This window comes from Anas acuta, chromosome Z, assembly GCF_963932015.1.
Source record: "Anas acuta chromosome Z, bAnaAcu1.1, whole genome shotgun sequence".
NCBI classification, from domain to species: Eukaryota; Metazoa; Chordata; class Aves; order Anseriformes; family Anatidae; genus Anas; species Anas acuta.
Window position 1 is genome coordinate 25350043 of NC_089017.1, and position 16526 is coordinate 25366568.

The window sequence follows — 16526 nt, forward strand, 5'->3', positions numbered from 1 at the left end:
CTCTTCTAAAAATTCAAATGTATGATGAGCTCAAGAAAATAAAAGGAAATAAGATTCTCTGTGCACTTCCTGACCAGCAAGAGACAACTGTTAAGACTGAAAGATTTCTCATCTTTTTTTTCCCTACTCCCTCTTGTCCTCAAGCACTGAGAAACATCTTCAACCATCTGTATCCTGTGATTTCCACTTTACTAGGGCAAAGCCTGAGCATGAAGTACAATCTCTCCAAGATGCTAGAGCCTCCTGTAAGAGAAAAAAACACTTGGAGCTACTATTTAACAGGTTGATGGGCTCTAAAAAATGAAGGATGAGGTTCTGTACCTCTCCTTGGGCACTACCTTCCTGTATTTTCATTCCTATTTGTTGTATTTATTAGATTGCAAAAATGTATTTTTTTCTGAAAACAAACAAACAAAAAAACCAACAACAGAATTTAATGAGGAAAAAAAAATCTCTCTGCAGTTGTACTGCTGCCTACCACTACTGTCATTTCTATAGACAAGTATCTCACCTTTTTCTGAGCTGAATGAAGACCTTTGAGTTCAATGGACTTTGATAAGCATTTTGAAACAGTTTGTTTTTAAAGTGAATTAATAATCTTTGAAATACTGTCAGGTGAACTCTAGTAATAATTTAATAACTAATCCAGCAGTGGCTAACTACTGTGTAGTTTTATCAGTTTCTGTAGGAAGTAGTTAAGAAATTCTGAGTCTTAGTAAAGTGAGTAGTTTTTTTCCCCTTATGTTTCTGAGTGTTTTTGATAGGTGACGAATGCAGCATTGGCTCAGCAACAGACCTGACTGAAACAAGTTCTATGGTGGATGGTGACTGGACCATGGTGGATGAGAACTTCTCCAGCCTAAGTCTAACTCAGTCAGAGCTTGAACATATCTCTCTGGAACTGGCCAGTAAAGGGCCACACAAGTCACAAGTCCAGCTGCGGTAAGTATTTTGCATTTGAAACTTGGAATGACTAATACCCAGCATTATGAGAAAGAAACAGCCTGCAGTGTTTCTATACTGCTTGCGCTTTGGGATTTTGTCTCTGGTTGGGGGGAAAAGAACTAAGAAGAGTGTTTTTTCCTATAGGTACTTGCTACATATCTTCATGGAAGCAGGATGTCTGGACTGGTGTATCATCATAGGTCTTATCCTCAGAGAATCTTCAGTAATCAACCAAGTTTTCAGTATAATGCAATCCTCCGATATTGATGGAGAAATCTGTCAGAATATCAAGACTGGCCTCAATGCTGTTGACAAATGGGCTTCTACAGACTGGTAAGTGTTATTTTTCCACCTTCATTTCTGTTCCAGTTGCGGATACTTAGTTATCTAAAGAAATAACTTGGGAGTCATCTCAGCCCCAAGTTAAAGTAATTGTTTAATACACTTCTGCAGAAAATTTATGGACAGACAGTCACTTAAGACTGAAAAAAACACCACCAATTTCTACTGTTCAATTATGATCGCTTTTTTTCATTAAAAAAGACAACTTCTGTACAGGAAGTATGCTAGAACACACCTTTTTATAGCAAGTATCTCACAATAAATTATGCTTTTCAGGCGTTTGACAAAAGTACCATTGCTAATTCACTAAAGATGTTCTATACCTTTATTTTCCTAGCCCTGGGTACAAGCCATTTCTAAATATCATCAAACCACAGATCCAGAAGCTAAGTGAAATAGCAGAAGAGCAAGTACAGCCTGAAGCTTTTCAGCCAGTGAATCCTTCGAAAATTACAGAACAAGCAAACACCAGAGCTGAGGAAAGCAGGACTTTGATTAGCCACGGCACTAATCCTCAGAGTGATGCTGGCAACAGCAGTGCTAGCAGACATGAAGAGGACAAGTCCAAGACAGAGGATGAGGATTCATTCCAAGAGGGCAGTTATGACTGTATTGTGTCTTAAATGAAAGATGAACTACGTCCCAAACATCAGGTGTGAAAGGAAGCAAACCAGCTCTAGACATGCTTCCGTGCTTTGGAGTTGAACTTTTTTATATTAATCTTTCAAATCTATATTGGGGATAATATAACTAAGGAGCAGTTTCATCTAACAACTTCAGAAGAAGGCAAGATTTTTTTGATGCAATCTTCAGACTGCAGCTTTAGGTTTTGATACTTCATAGTGCTGAGAGACAGCAAATAGCTATGTATACAGGCTCAGCTAATGTTCATCAGTCACTCTACATCACAGCTTACTTGGGACAAGCTACTATCTTATCTCTTGCTTGAGTTTAAAAGGTAAAGTGGAGACTAAAAGTTGTTCTCCTTCCCACCTTGCCTGCCTAAGAAATGTCTGATCAATGCAGATTGGTTTGATATCAATATTTTGTATGAAAGGAGTGTAAAATATATTGTATGTTTTTGTGAATACTCTTGTACAAATATTCAAGGTTGTACCATATTTGAAGGTACCCATATGTATCGCGCATGTTTCTAGATTCCTAGTAAAGATAAAGCAGAGTTGCACTTCTTTCTGGATGAGGCATACTTTACTGACCTAGCAGTGACACAAGGTGGCTTATCTGTTTGTTTTTTTTGTTTGTTTTCTTTTGTTTTTTAACTGCCACTTACAGATCTTATAGTTGGGTTTAAGGGATTGCTGAAGGTTATTTATTTCATTGTAAATTCTTTTCTGAAAAAAAAATGGATTTTTAAAATGTAAATACTCATCATATAATCTTGCTATGAAAAATTAGTTTAACAGCTCATACTTAAACAATTTTCAAACATTTTATAATATACATACTTGTAACTAAGACTTATTTAACTTTCATACAATGTTATGGAAAGCTGGCTGCAAAAGTCTGTTGCTTTGAGGTACCTTATTTTTTCTAGCTGCTGTCCCTATGTAATAACTACCTGTAACAGTATTAATTTAGATATTAGCTTGTTTGTACTGTGCAATCTGAACAAAAATGCAACATTGCTCATTTTATACAAAATAAACTAGTTTATTTTTTATAACATCACTTGATTACTGACATGGACCAAACAAGTCGTCAAAAGGTAGTTACAGCATCTGTTGCTTCCATAGCATAGTTACAAAATGCAAATCTATTTAAACTCTAAAAATTAACAACATTCACAATGAAGTTGAAATAAATTGTGGTTTTATTGTCTATTTCCTTTGCAGATAAGATCAAGTGCTTTAAAATGTACAAATATTAAATGGTTGCTTTAAAATGGCTTTATTAAGCCAATACAACCAGTACAAGTGCAATAATAGTATTACTTGGAAAGCTGGAGATTTTGGTGAATGGAGCTCGAATCTCCACTTAAGAGTTGAAACTAATATCAAAGTTTTACAGCAGAGAAATCCAGTTTGAGTCCCAGCATTAAGTTTAGTATGCATTATAGCTACTGGTTACTGATAATGTCTGTCATACTTCCTTCCAAATTAGTACCTACAAGCCTGTTGTGATTGGACTTCAGAATCCATTGTTTTAAGGGGATATTTAGAAAGCTTTTCTATGGAAAAAATATTTAATCTATAAGTTTTCATGTTAAAACAACAAATAAAAACTGCTTCCAAGTTAATATTTTTCAGTGATTCTGTGGTAATGCTGTAAGCCCAGCCCAGCCATCTTTCTGCTGTTCAGGGTTGGATCTGTACAAGTGAACACATGCGTTAACTGATATACTAAGATTCTTGGTATTAAACATCTTACTACTGTGCTGTTGTTTAGCAGTTAAATCTTTTTAGTTCTGAACTTTTAGAAGTTTGTACTTTAGTAGTAATTATCTCTATGCAAATTATCTGTGCTAATTTTGTATTTCAATCCCACTGCTGTTGTAATTAAAAGACAAATGTATTCAACCTTACTTGAAGTTACTCCTGTGGAAGATCACACTTCAAGCCACTGGTAGTGAACCTTACCACAATTCCTGCATGTTTTCCTGGAGAAGCTGAACTCTCACAGGAAATAACAGATGAAGTGTTCTACTTTGCATTGTCTCCATGTGGCCTGTTTCACAGAATGAAGGTATCAGGCTTCTACGTTGCAAATTGCTTTATTAATGCATCTTGGAAGTTAAGTACACCTATTGCTTTGAAAGAGATGTATTTGGAAAGATTGTGCTAGCAGAGTAGGCTGCAGAGGTGGCCCCTGTTAGGAGCGGCACCATCAGACAGCCACTTCCATCAAGCTCCAACCTCCCCCCTGCTGGCCAAAGCTGAGCCCATCAGCAATGCTGGGAGCACCGCTGTGGTAACGTTCAAGAGTAAAAAGCACTGCAGAGCAGCAGTGAGAGAGAGGCGTGAGGGAGAAAAAATGAAAAATAGCCCCACTGACGCCAAGGCACTACAGCAGCAGGTGTACTGCAGCCTGCGGAACGGACTATGGGGGAGCAGGTTCTCTCCTGCAGGCCCGGGGGACCATTTCTGAGCAGATACCCCATGGCAGCCTATGCCAGAGCAGGTGGTGAATGCACCCTGCAGGAAGCTGCAGTGCATCACCAGTCCGTGCAAGGCACGAGCTCCCAGCAGGACTGCCAGCCTAGGTGAGGGTGGCAGAGGGGTGGGAGATAAGTTTTCTTGTAGGACTAGGGCCCATACTGGAGCTGTTCCCTCTCCCACCCTCTGGAAGGGACCCCACAGGTGAAAGAGGAAAGCCTGAAGAGGAAGGAGCAGCAGTGACTGCCCCAGCCTGGCTTGTGCTGCCAGGAAGGAAGCAGAGGGCTTGGGACTAGGGAGTTCAGAAGTTGAGCCTGGGAAGAAGGTGGGGGTGGAATACATTAAATCAATTTTCCCCAGGTTGAGTTTGTTTTACTGGTGATGGTAATCAGCGGTGATCTCCCTGTCCTTAGCTCACTGCTGAAGCCTTTTCATCTTACATTCTTCCCCCCATCCTCTTCAGGAGAGGGAGAGCAGCTTGGAAGCTGGCCCAGGTTAACACCCCACACATTTAGTCTTCTGCAAAATACGAGCTATTACCTCAACCCAAACAGGGGAGAAAATACATTTAACACACTGAAAATCAACATTTTCTATGGCATTCCAGCTTGCCTCTCACTTTGTTTATCCAGCTAACATAAAGCAGGCTGCCCTAGATCTTGCAAGGCCGGCCTACATAACCATTTAATGTCTATATTTAAAGATAACACATTTCATCCTTCACCAGCATTTGCTCATGACCATGTTTTCTTGATCTGGGTCTCATCCTGTACAACACTAATGTCAGCTGAAAAAGGGCAACAATGCTGGGTTACTTGCTGCTCACTGAAAACTCTCACAGGGTGTACCTGCAGAACTGGTTGACTGAAATAATAGTTCTTTGGAAAGTTTAAACCACCACTTTGGTCAGCTAAAGTAGATTAATTTTTATTTTTAACTACTGTTTTAACCAGTTGCAAAGCAACAAATGTAAAAAGCTAGTTTTAAAGCTACAGCTCCTATAAGCTATAGGTTGAGATCCACTGCTAAGTACATGAATGCATAATCTAGCTAGGACCTGTGCAGAAGAGGCCCTTTTTTTTGCTGTCAATTGAGTGGAAAAAAAGCTGTGTACTGCTACAATAAGATTATAAAACAATAGGTAGTCACCCACTGTTTAGGGCAGTAAGCTGCAACAACCAAAGGGACAAAAAGCCTTAAGAAAAAAATAAATGGCCACAGACACTACTTACTGTCTCATGATAGTTTATCCTAAAGCTGAGTGCTGGAGACTGTTGAAAGATTGTAGTGGTTAATGAGATGAATGTTCGCTAACGGTGACTGGCAAAAATAATCCCAGTGCTTGAACTCGTAACAGAGAGGACAGGACCATGTATTGACTTTCTGGTTTTGTGCTGCTCTATTTGTATACTATTAATTACCTCCATTTTCATAAGTGAGGTTAAAGTGCAGAAAACTCTTTAAATGGGTTATTTACACAAGGAATAGATACCAATCGATACTCTCTCATCTGTACCTGGCAGGCAGCTCTTGATCACATAAAGATAAAGTTGGGCACGTAATCTGAATATAATGCAACTACCGATGTGGAAATGCAATCTGAGAACAGGTAGGAAGAGCTAAGATTTTTTCTTTATAGACATACCAAATCAAAGACAAAAAAAAAAAAAAAAAAAGCAAAGAAAAACACTAAGAAAGAAAGGAAAATTCAGCTCCAGCACTGTTGTAGCAAAAAGATCTGTAGCCAAAGTCAGGCAGCAAACAAAAAGAGCAGGAAGTGAAAGTGACAGATCAAAGTTCAGTACTAAATAAGCAACTTTTTAGTCTCCAGAACAGAGACCATAAATCCACTGTGTATCTAGACACCTTAATTTTCTTTCTTCCAAGCAGCTTTCTCATATGACTCTTAAGTTAACTCTGAAAGAAAGATGCAACCTGAGATCTTAATGAGTTCTCTACATACCATGTACCATCTGAAATTAGTAACGCCAAGAAGAGGCTTTATAAAAACCCATAACTGAAAGTTGAAGCTAAATGACAAAGTTCTCTAATATTGATCAATTATCAAACAACAACATGCACACACACAGAAAACCAACATCCCCAAACAAAACATGCATGGACAACTAAGACACTTACTTAAATCCATCTGTACCTATTGTCTTTGAAGCTTTATTACTAGGTAATTAACTTACCAATAGGTTCAAACGAATTTAAGTATTTGTCCCAGAGTTTCAGACTAGATTGACAGAATGATTCCTTCCTAGGCTAAATACTACAAAGCTTCAGGACTATTTTTGAGTTCAGAATAAAAGCCCTGGTTAAGCAATTTCATATCACAAAACTGTGGCTAGAGCATGTAGTTCAGGGCTATTGATGTTCCATGTTTTTTTTTGTTTGGTTGTTTTTTTTTGCAGCCATCCTTCACTAACGCTGCATATCAGATTTTAAGATCGGTCATCCTGCCAACTCCTTCTAGATCATTATCAAGCACCAAATTAGGCTCCATCCCCAAGGGAAAAGAGAAAAAAAAATAGTGAACAATACAACACACGCAGCACTCTTCAGCAGCTCTGTCCTATATGCTACAATTAGCTCTGTACAGACTTGTTAGATCTTGTCTATTTGATTAGCGTTTTCCAGCAGGCTTACAACTCAACCTAAATTGAACAGACATTAAAACAGGTATTGCTAATAAAGAACAGCTCCACCTAGTTCAGTCGTCTGTTCTTTTATGTGTCGTGCCTGAAACTCTCCTGTTCATTGCACTTATCCCAGCGTTTTTTCTGCAAATGCATACTTTCACTTGACATGCAATCTGAAGGCACCGTGACACATTCTGATGCTGCATTAGATTGCACAGTCACAACAGACACAGGCCTCCTTTGCAAACACATGCTTACATCGGTAAGTAACGTATTTCTGAAGCCCTTTTCCCTCTAGATACATAACAGAATGATGTGTGTTAATAAATAATGTAACAGACTCTTAAAGACATCAAAAATTAGGGGAGACCCAGAATTAACATAAAGCAAAGCAGCTTAGAAAAGGCTGTGCATGTGAACTATCTCAGATTAATATAGGTGAATTCCAGTCAACTAGCTGCTTATTGCCTGACTCAGAATAAAACCTTTTTCTATTCCTATGCCCTGCTATCCTCAAAATCACCACCTGCTTTCTTTGTGTTTATTTCACGGAGTAAGACATGCAGTTCTTCGTATAAGAATTAAGAAACCGCAGCAGCAGCAGACTGATCTGCTTTTATTGAACAGGGAAACAGACACACACAAATAGCAAAATTTTCTACTGTGTTTTTCTGCCTGTGATCAACAACATCGTTTGTTCTCAACTACCAGTTTTGAAAAGTATTTGCAACTCTGCTACCAATTCCTCCTCCAAAACGTATCTTGTTTCAAGGAAAACTTTTCTGTCCAAGCAACTAGGGCCAGAGTCCTCCGCTCATACAATTTTTTACATTCCTTGGCCATGCACATATTCCACATAGCTCTAACTCCAGATGTTTCCAGTATCACTTAGCAATACTTCCACTCAAAGCAAAAATACAACATTAACACAAGAAATAAAGACAACTCAAATATGTCTTTAACAATCATGCTTACCATCAAGTTTTACTGATTAAGGTTCACTTTTATTTATAAATCCAGTGATTTACAACAAATCAGACATCCCTCATAATTAAATTATTTAATAAAGGTTAAATCCTGAGTTAGCAACAGTTACTGCTTCACGGAAGTTCCAGAAATTGCTAACAGGCATTTTGACATTTTTGGCTCTCAGTATGACTTCTTCACACAGCACTTTTTTTAAAAGCTATAAATCAGACACAAAACAGAATAAGAATCAAATCAGGGGAAGACAGTAAATATCAGTGCAGCTTTAGTTAACCAGCTGTGCATTGGCTACAGCACAACGCATAGCATTTGTTGAGATTCAAGACACGTAACAGTTCCGAAGCTTCTTTTTTCCAAAACATTAATAGCACAAGTTTGTTTTTTAAATATGAATGCATAGTATACAGACTGTACTTTCAATCAAGCGAGTGATGATCAATTCACGTTAATGTAGGATGACACTGGTTTTAAGATACTGATGTCCAGTTCAGTATAAATACAGTAATTAAATCTCTGTCCCTAGTCCATGAGTCAGTCAACAATGTTTGCAAATGGACCTTGCAGCAAATATAACTGTTTCTTGCCACTTACCTACACAACTACAGGTCAATCTGAAGGGACGATACCTGAATGGGGAACTGCTCTGCTATCTATCACAGCTCACGCATATTAAAGTGTCACAAATTTCTTCCATATGCCTTGTAAGCTTCCCAGTATTAGCATGTTTCTACTTGAAATGATGATGCATGCACAAAGTCTGCTTTGCATGCTATTTGGCAATGTTCATGAGGCAAAACATGAATCTGTGTAATTCATAGCATGGTGTTGATGTCACAATATTTTATATTTAGTTTGGAAAAAAATAAAAAGTTTCTTCAAGTGCACAGAGCTCTTTGAATTTCAGAAACTAACATCAATTATTACAATGCACTGAAAAAAACCTGTAGGGTGTAAAGGGAAAAATAAAAACACAACAACAGGTAAGTGGCTTCAGAATTCAAAGCTTGTTGAAACTGGAAGATACTCTAGATCATTTAGACATTTATAAACCCATCCTGTGGAAATAAAAACAAGAAAAGCGACCCAGAGATATCATACTTTCTTCTAAAGATGACTGCTGGTTTCCTTAAGGAATAATAGCATACTTGAAGAAACAATTATATGTATCAGCAAAGTGCAATACTGTCACGTTAGTAAAAAAGTCTCTCCAAAGGAGATACCAAAAGTTCGCTAATTCTAGTAAATCAGAAGATAACTTGAAATTTAGATTGGATTAATTATAAGACATCCACTCAAAGGAGTGGTTCCTTGGCAGCCTTACATACGAGAGTAAGTCATATGCTTGTATGCTGATACTAAAAGATCCTAAGGGGAACACCTGCACAAGGAGACAGGTCAAACTTACCCACCCAAGTTTCAACACTGAAAAGACAGAAAAAATTTGGTTCCTACCTTTTGCAAAAGAAACATATTAATTGGAAAAGTTAATCTGGATAAATAATTACCACATTCCAGAACACTGTGTTTTCTGCATTGTACATTTGCAACCTTCACAGGCATCAGAGCTTTCAGTGACTTCATCTAGTGACAGAAATGTTTACGGCTTTGCTGCCTCTTTCCCCCATCATGTAAACAGCCACCTAAGTCTGAAGGCCTTATTTAATAGGACGGATAGGAGTGGCACGTGATACTACCCATACAGAAGGGTATTTCAGTCGGAAGGGACCTGTAAAGACTATCAAGTCCAGCTGCCTGACCATGCTAATCAGAAGTAAAGCATATTATTAAGGGCATTACCCAAATGTCTCTTGAACACTGACAGGAGTGAAGCATCACCCATCTTTCTAGGATGCCTGTTCCAGGGTTCGACCATGCTCACAGGAAATAAATTTTTCCATATGTCCAGTCTGAACCTCCCCTGAGCGGACAGAGGGTGTGTGTGAAGTACAGTTATATTTTATGTTACATTAAAACAACTTAATGAGGCCCTTTCATTACAATTGCCATTGTATTATGCTAACGTTATTCCTAAAATGCAGTTTTCATGTTCAGAAACGCACTGGTCAAACTGCCATTTCAGTGGAAGAACCAGCTCAGTTGTATGTATATTGACAGGGTATCACCTTTTCCCCAAGACAGTTGTAGCCTTTAAATAGCCAAACTGCCAAAGAAACACCATTTTCAGCCGAAGTATTTTAAATTACTGTGAAAGTCTGTGCTATCTTGTTAGGATGTTTGCTATGACAGCATCCTATGTTGGAGAGAGATCGCCCTATCAGCGTTGCATTACTGTTAACATTAAAATACAAAAAGGTCATAGGTGCAGGACCAACCAGAAGAAAACGTCCAGTTTGGAAGTCTCTCCAGTAAGGCATAGAGTTGAGGTGATTTTTGATCTTCCCCAAAAAAATAGTGTGCTGCTATGGCAAGGGAGACTATTCCATCAGAATGCTTTTCTGAAGCCTGCAAGTGAGAGAGGGCAACATGGTATTGACGACTGTTTGTGGAGTTTAACGTGTAAACCCAATCCAGATGTACTTTTCCACAGACTTATCTATGCAACAAACTACATCCCACAGGTTATTGTTCTGTAAGTTAAAGCATTACATTATCTTCAACTGTGTCAGTATCATGAGAAGTTAAATTTAAATTGAAATTGCAACTAGGTATTTATATCGCAGGGCCTATGACATGTTAAACTTGCATGTTCTAAATTCAACATTTGTATTTATACGTTTTGCTAGCAAATCAAGACATGGACACTAACATGGTATTTTTACTGATCTTTCTACTGTTTACCCTTAGAATGAAAAGCCTTTTATGCCTAGGCTTTGCAGTTATCGATCTCACAAAGCTCGTTATACTGTAGATTCCTGTCTGCCTTTACCAGGTATCCTCATAAGGATTACTTGGTTACATGTTTATACTGTATGATCTAAGAAGGAACAACAAACTTTCTGAATTTCCACAAGTTCTAGTAATATTTCCTCAAAATTAAACCTGTAATAAGCCTCATTGTTAAAACCATTATAGTAACTCACAGATCCGAAAAAATAAAATCTTCATTGGCAGTTTAACAGTGGGAATGAGGGATCATAAATCCCACTGGAATAGGAATGCTGGAAGCCTTGCTTCCAAACAGAGGTACAGTACAGAAGACAAAATTTTTATGATTTTCTTCAGTATCAAGACAGGTAAGTTTCCTATCAAGGATTCCCTGTAATTTCCCCCTAACAAAATATATGACATGGGAACTGTTTACAACAGGAAAAAGATCTGTGAAATAACAGCAATAAAGATAAAACTTCAAGAACTACGAGTTAAAATGAGAGAAATCCAAGCTTAAGGCCTAACACTGTGTAAACAAGGAAGATGTTCTCCCTTTGACTTAATGGCTAGTTAGAAGACAAAGCATCGAAATATGTATGAGCTGATACATACAGTAGAGGGACAAAGTAGAAGACCAAGGGGTCACCACGTTTCCAACAGCAGCAGCATACTTACTGTAAGCTCTATCCAGAAGTTCCATGGTGTAGCATGCAGCCCATGGGAGTAAAATACAAAGTAGTCTCCTCCTATGCTAGCTACTGGCGTTCCATCTCCAAGAGACCAGGTAGACAGAGCTGACCCTTTGTGTGGCCGAATATACAGTGACATGTGACTTGGACCTGTAGACAGGGAAATGTATCAAGATGTATGAACAGCTGAAAGGAGACAAAAACGTTTGCCCTGCTTCCTTTCATTCCAGTAACATATCTTCCTAAATAGTAACACATAACCTATGTATTACTACCTATGTCTTCCAACACAAGATAGAGCTATACTGTCTTCTCTAGAGAAGCTTCAATTATTTCTATGTAGTGAGACAAATTAGATGATGATGTAAAGAATGGACAGAGGTCTAAAATGAACTTCAAGAAGGGACTTGCTAAAAATGATCAAAGCTTACTTAAAATAGACAAGATATCAGTCCCCCAAATAACAACTGCAACACAACACCCACAGCTTCTAGCGTGTTATGAAACTGAATTAATTCATGCCAATCACACAAAGCTCACTATCTTAGGAACGGCACTGTAACCTGCAGTACTAGACTTAGAACCTTATCTATTATGGGCATAAAAATAAATCACAAAATAGAAGCTTCAGTCACTCACCAGATACTTCAAAGCTTAACCTCACAGAGTTCCAGGGCATCAGCTCTTTGGCCAGAACTTTGAAGTGAATGGGGCTTCTTGGAAAAATTTCTGGAGCAGGAAGATACCAGTTTTTCCTGTTTAAATAAATATATAATGTTATAATTTTATCTCAATGCAACAGTCAGAGGTACTAAAATATGAGAAGAATAAGTTTTTGTGTAGCTTAGCTGACCGCATTGTTAATAAACAAAATACTCAAAAGCTATTTATGGTGACAGAAAGCAGTTAAAATTTAACAGCTTGCAGCCAGTCGAATATTTAAAGGACACAGTAACAGAACAACAGTTACTAGTGTTTTTATCTGTTACTTTGATCTGCCTTACTTTACAAAACAATAAAGTAAATAAAAAATAACTAAAAAGTAAATAAGTAAAAAATATAAAATTCTACATTTCTGTTCACAAGACTCCTGAGGTATGAGAAACAGACATGGAAGCTAGCTTTCTTCTGGGGAAAGTAGCTACTCTAGATTTCCTCTGTTACCAGCTGAGGTGACGTGGAAGAAGGGAAGAAACACATACTCCTACTATGAAGTGCCCTTTAGAAGCTCGCCCTTGCTTTTTTCTCCACCAGATATGGTGCCAATATCTGTTTCCCCACACATCAACATCTAGAAGTCTTCCAGCAGACCCACCAATCTCTCTCATAGATTGTGGCAGATGACACTATACCTACACAGAAGTTCAAGCATCTGCTGAAAGGGAAGTATAATTTACTTTTAAGCCAAGATTAGACTTATTTTTTTTGTCCTTTACAGAAGTAAGATTGCATAAACTGCATAACCAACGGGCTTTATAGCAAATGCTCAAACAAAGCAGTGTTCACACCAACCGGAACATGAAATGCACTGGTAGAATCCAAGGCAGGCCACAAAAAGGAGCCCACTCCTCGCATGGAGTTCTAATGGTGTCATTGATTTCAGGTATGTGGGGAGTTATGTGAGATATTCCATTATAATCAAATCCATTAATCCATATACCAGAGTCACTTTTAACCAGGTTTCCATCTAGGTCATGAAATCTTCTGCTCGTGTGCTGGAAGTAGAAGTAGAAAAAGATACACAGAAAGATGCTAAGAGTCTGTGTAGTTTGCAAGTCAAAAGTCATTCTGAAATATCCACCATTTCAACCCTTGAAGTCTAATGCATTTTCAGTATGTACTCAACACAAATCTAAGCATTTATGAATACAGTTACACAGATTAAACAGAACACCATAAAAACATGTAATTTGAATAGATGTCTGTGCCTGTAAATATTTAGACATCTCCCATTGCATTCACTTCTGTAATGATAATTGCTTATTTAACTCATACTTAAATACACCTAAAAATACCTATTCTTCTGAGAAGACTAGACATGCAAATTAAACATGGGGAACAGCAGCAATTTGTTCAAATCTACAAAAAAATGTTAGAATTTAAATCAAGCAAACAATGGAGACTACTTCAGGGTTTAAGTTCTTTAAAAACAGTAACAACTAATAAGAAACAAAACAAAGAAAACCAAACAACCAAAGAACCCTCTTGCATGCAGCACAGAATCAATACAATATGCAAGACTCTTCTTACCTGGAGAAAGACTCGCTTAGGCTTTGGGTTAGCCATATCAGAACTGTAAGGAAAGAAGATTCCACTGCAAACGAGAATCAGAGTGACTACAGACACAGCAGTTGAAGTTATTAGCGTCAGTTTTGTACTTTTGACAAGGTAAATGAAGTTAATCTAGAGAACAAAGAGACAGTCCAGTTATAAAACTACAAGACTGAGAAATGAAAGACACTTATGTGTAACTCTAAAATTCACTTCTGGAGTTGAACGTGTATTATACATGCTATATGACACAGAAAAACTTCACAGCCTCAATATCTAAAACCAGAAGGACAAAAAGGTGACTACTTTCCAAAACTTTAAAAAAAAAAATCTTTTTAAAAACATCTGCCAAAAAAAAGTCCTGAAAACTTTGCAGCAAGGGCAGCATAAAAAAAAATATTTTTTTTCTTTTTTTTGGAAATGTAGTACATTTTTTGTTCAGCCACATACCACATTCCACCTAAAATGAATACCTGTTCAAATGCCATCATCAATTTTTTGTATTTTACAGCAGTTATTACTACATCACTACTGAGCAGATACATTTTTGTAATCCCTGCTTCAATTACTTCTCTCTAACACAAAACATAGGATCCTTCACATTTCCTAGAATTTCCTTGTATTAACACTTGAGATATTCAACAATACCATTAATTCCAAACAGAAGTATAGAAAAAATATATATATTTTTTTTCAACTCTAGAGAAAGCTTAGAAGTTTTCAACATCATTTAAAAACTCTACTTACAAAATAGGATGACAGAATCATAGTGATGGCCACAATAAATCCTGCCAACACTACATCTGGTGGAATTTCTGAACCACTTCGTCCCATGATAGGAGTAAACATTTCAAATATAGTCCAACTAAGATACATTATATACAGATAGGGAACAAACATTCCCAGCATGTACAGCACAAGAAACTTAATTGTGGCACCTACAAGACATAAAGCACATAGCATTAATAATATATCCAAACACTGCTGCAAGGCCCAATGTACAATACCAGCCCTCACCCTGAGATGGATAGGAAAAAAGGACCCCATTTTACATAGCCAATGCCAATGTAACTCTTCCAAAACCACTGCAAAACTACTCTTATGTTAAAAAAAACAAACAAACAAAAAAAAAACAACAGGTTTTCTGCTCCAAATGCTGCAATTATCTACCCCCACAAACTCATACCTTTTTGTCTGAATTCCTTATGGATCATCAGCTTAGTGAGTAATGGAAATGCCACCCACAACATACAAATGAACGCTGAACAAAGGCCTATCTGAGTAATCACAGCCAATGCTATAGTCCAAATCAGCAATGAGGCATCAAAAAACACATCTCCCAGGTTCAGGTCATTCATACTCTGTAACAAAAAAGGGAATCAGTTATTGCCAAGCAGAAATATTTTATGTATCATGTTTCTTAAGAACACACACAAAAATTCCAATTTCTTCTATGTAATTGTTACAATTGCTTTGTCCACATATACCATCTCACCACTCTCCCTGCCATTTAGAGTTACTCATGACAGTTTTCACTTGTAGGTGCTTTTCTTTTCTTAACCATCTGCTCTGACTTATCTTGAAGAAGAGATTACACAGAATGGGATGGACAGGAGTGGAGTACAAATTACAATACCAAGAAGATGGCAGGCTAATGTTTCAGGTACATATGCAACAAGGTCTTTTTATAAAAAGCACTGGTATTTGTGAAGCATATCAACAAGTTATGTACTACTTATGTGTGAAAAGAATTACATATACCTCCTGAAATTCTAAACTGCTTTTGCACAGCAGTTGTTAATATACTATTTCTTAAGCAAGTAATGTTATTATTGGATAAACATTACACTGGTGCTTTTATGTGTCACACCACAGCTGTCACTTCAGAAGTCTGCTTTTTTCATACATTATTTGTTTTGAAGAGGACATGCATGGTTGAGTTAATATCAGATATGTTTTAGAAAAAAAAAATTAACCCTTAAAAATGTGTTTTTATTTGTTGTCTTTAGTTAAATACAGTGTTGCACTGTTTGCAGCACAAGACTTGTAACTGTGAATGCTGTTAGCAGCAAGAAGAACTGCTTCACTGAACAGCTATCAAAAAGCACTTAGTTGAGTTTTGGGCTGTGAAAAATGTTGGGCAGTAGGGATAAGAAACTTTTGGGTTACCAAACATATTTCAAAACAAAAAGTTATTACATCACAAGTTCTTAAGCCAGTAACAGAAGACACACTGCTTCATCAACACCCAGGCATTGCCTGTAATACCCAAGTAAGAGATTAGCTTCCAAAATTTTTATGCAACACTTCTTAGGGACAATGTAAATTACTGAGGCAGCATAAAGTGTGGAATACTGCACGCTATAGTGCGCCAAGAAAATTGAGAGAGGCACGGTATCTAGTCATCTGATCTGTTCTTCAGACAATCAGCAGGTAAGAACTAGATCCAGCACCTGAAACAACTGAATGATTAGGTAAAGTAAGCTCTCCTGTCAGTAAGAACCTCTATTCCAAAAGACTAGAATAAGGTAATGTCCTATCTATTTTATACACGGTTCATCTTTTCAATAAAAGGTCACTAGCATTATTGTTTTTTAAATTATTCATACACATACTCCATAAAACAAACAACTTCCAGATGAGGAAATAATGGATACACTCAGAACGTACACCAGTCAAGTAAAATATCAGTAAGTTTTTAAACT

The 16526-nt window shown here is 37.4% G+C and overlaps 2 protein-coding genes across 10 annotated transcripts in view; one reads left to right on the forward strand and one right to left on the reverse strand.

The window, feature by feature from the left end:
* Nucleotides 1-3829, forward strand: part of RIC1 (RIC1 homolog, RAB6A GEF complex partner 1) — a 48805-nt gene extending 44976 nt beyond the window's left edge. For 3 of the 5 annotated variants that reach the window (XM_068665836.1, XM_068665834.1, XM_068665835.1), the window contains exons 24-26: nucleotides 753-942; nucleotides 1090-1278; nucleotides 1625-3829. In XM_068665836.1, coding sequence (XP_068521937.1) covers nucleotides 753-942; nucleotides 1090-1278; nucleotides 1625-1910 — 665 coding nt within the window. In that variant the 3' untranslated portion in view covers nucleotides 1911-3829. Of the gene's footprint in view, nucleotides 1-728; nucleotides 943-1089; nucleotides 1279-1624 lie in introns of those variants that run through there. The other 2 variants (XM_068665837.1, XM_068665838.1) reach the window with 2 other exon arrangements.
* The window catches only part of ERMP1 (endoplasmic reticulum metallopeptidase 1), a 42188-nt gene that overhangs the window by 11963 nt on the left and 13699 nt on the right, over nucleotides 1-16526 (reverse strand). For 4 of the 5 annotated variants that reach the window (XR_011091003.1, XR_011091002.1, XR_011091004.1 and 1 more), the window contains exons 9-14: nucleotides 15008-15182; nucleotides 14569-14759; nucleotides 13801-13953; nucleotides 13063-13265; nucleotides 12190-12305; nucleotides 11537-11700 (exon numbers count right to left, since the gene is read on the reverse strand). Coding sequence is in view for 1 of the 5 variants with exons in the window: in XM_068665840.1 (XP_068521941.1) it covers nucleotides 10331-10495; nucleotides 11537-11700; nucleotides 12190-12305; nucleotides 13063-13265; nucleotides 13801-13953; nucleotides 14569-14759; nucleotides 15008-15182 (1167 nt within the window). In the remaining 4 variants the exon portion in view is untranslated. Of the gene's footprint in view, nucleotides 1-7645; nucleotides 10496-11536; nucleotides 11701-12189; nucleotides 12306-13062; nucleotides 13266-13800; nucleotides 13954-14568; nucleotides 14760-15007; nucleotides 15183-16526 lie in introns of those variants that run through there. The other variant, XM_068665840.1, reaches the window with a different exon arrangement.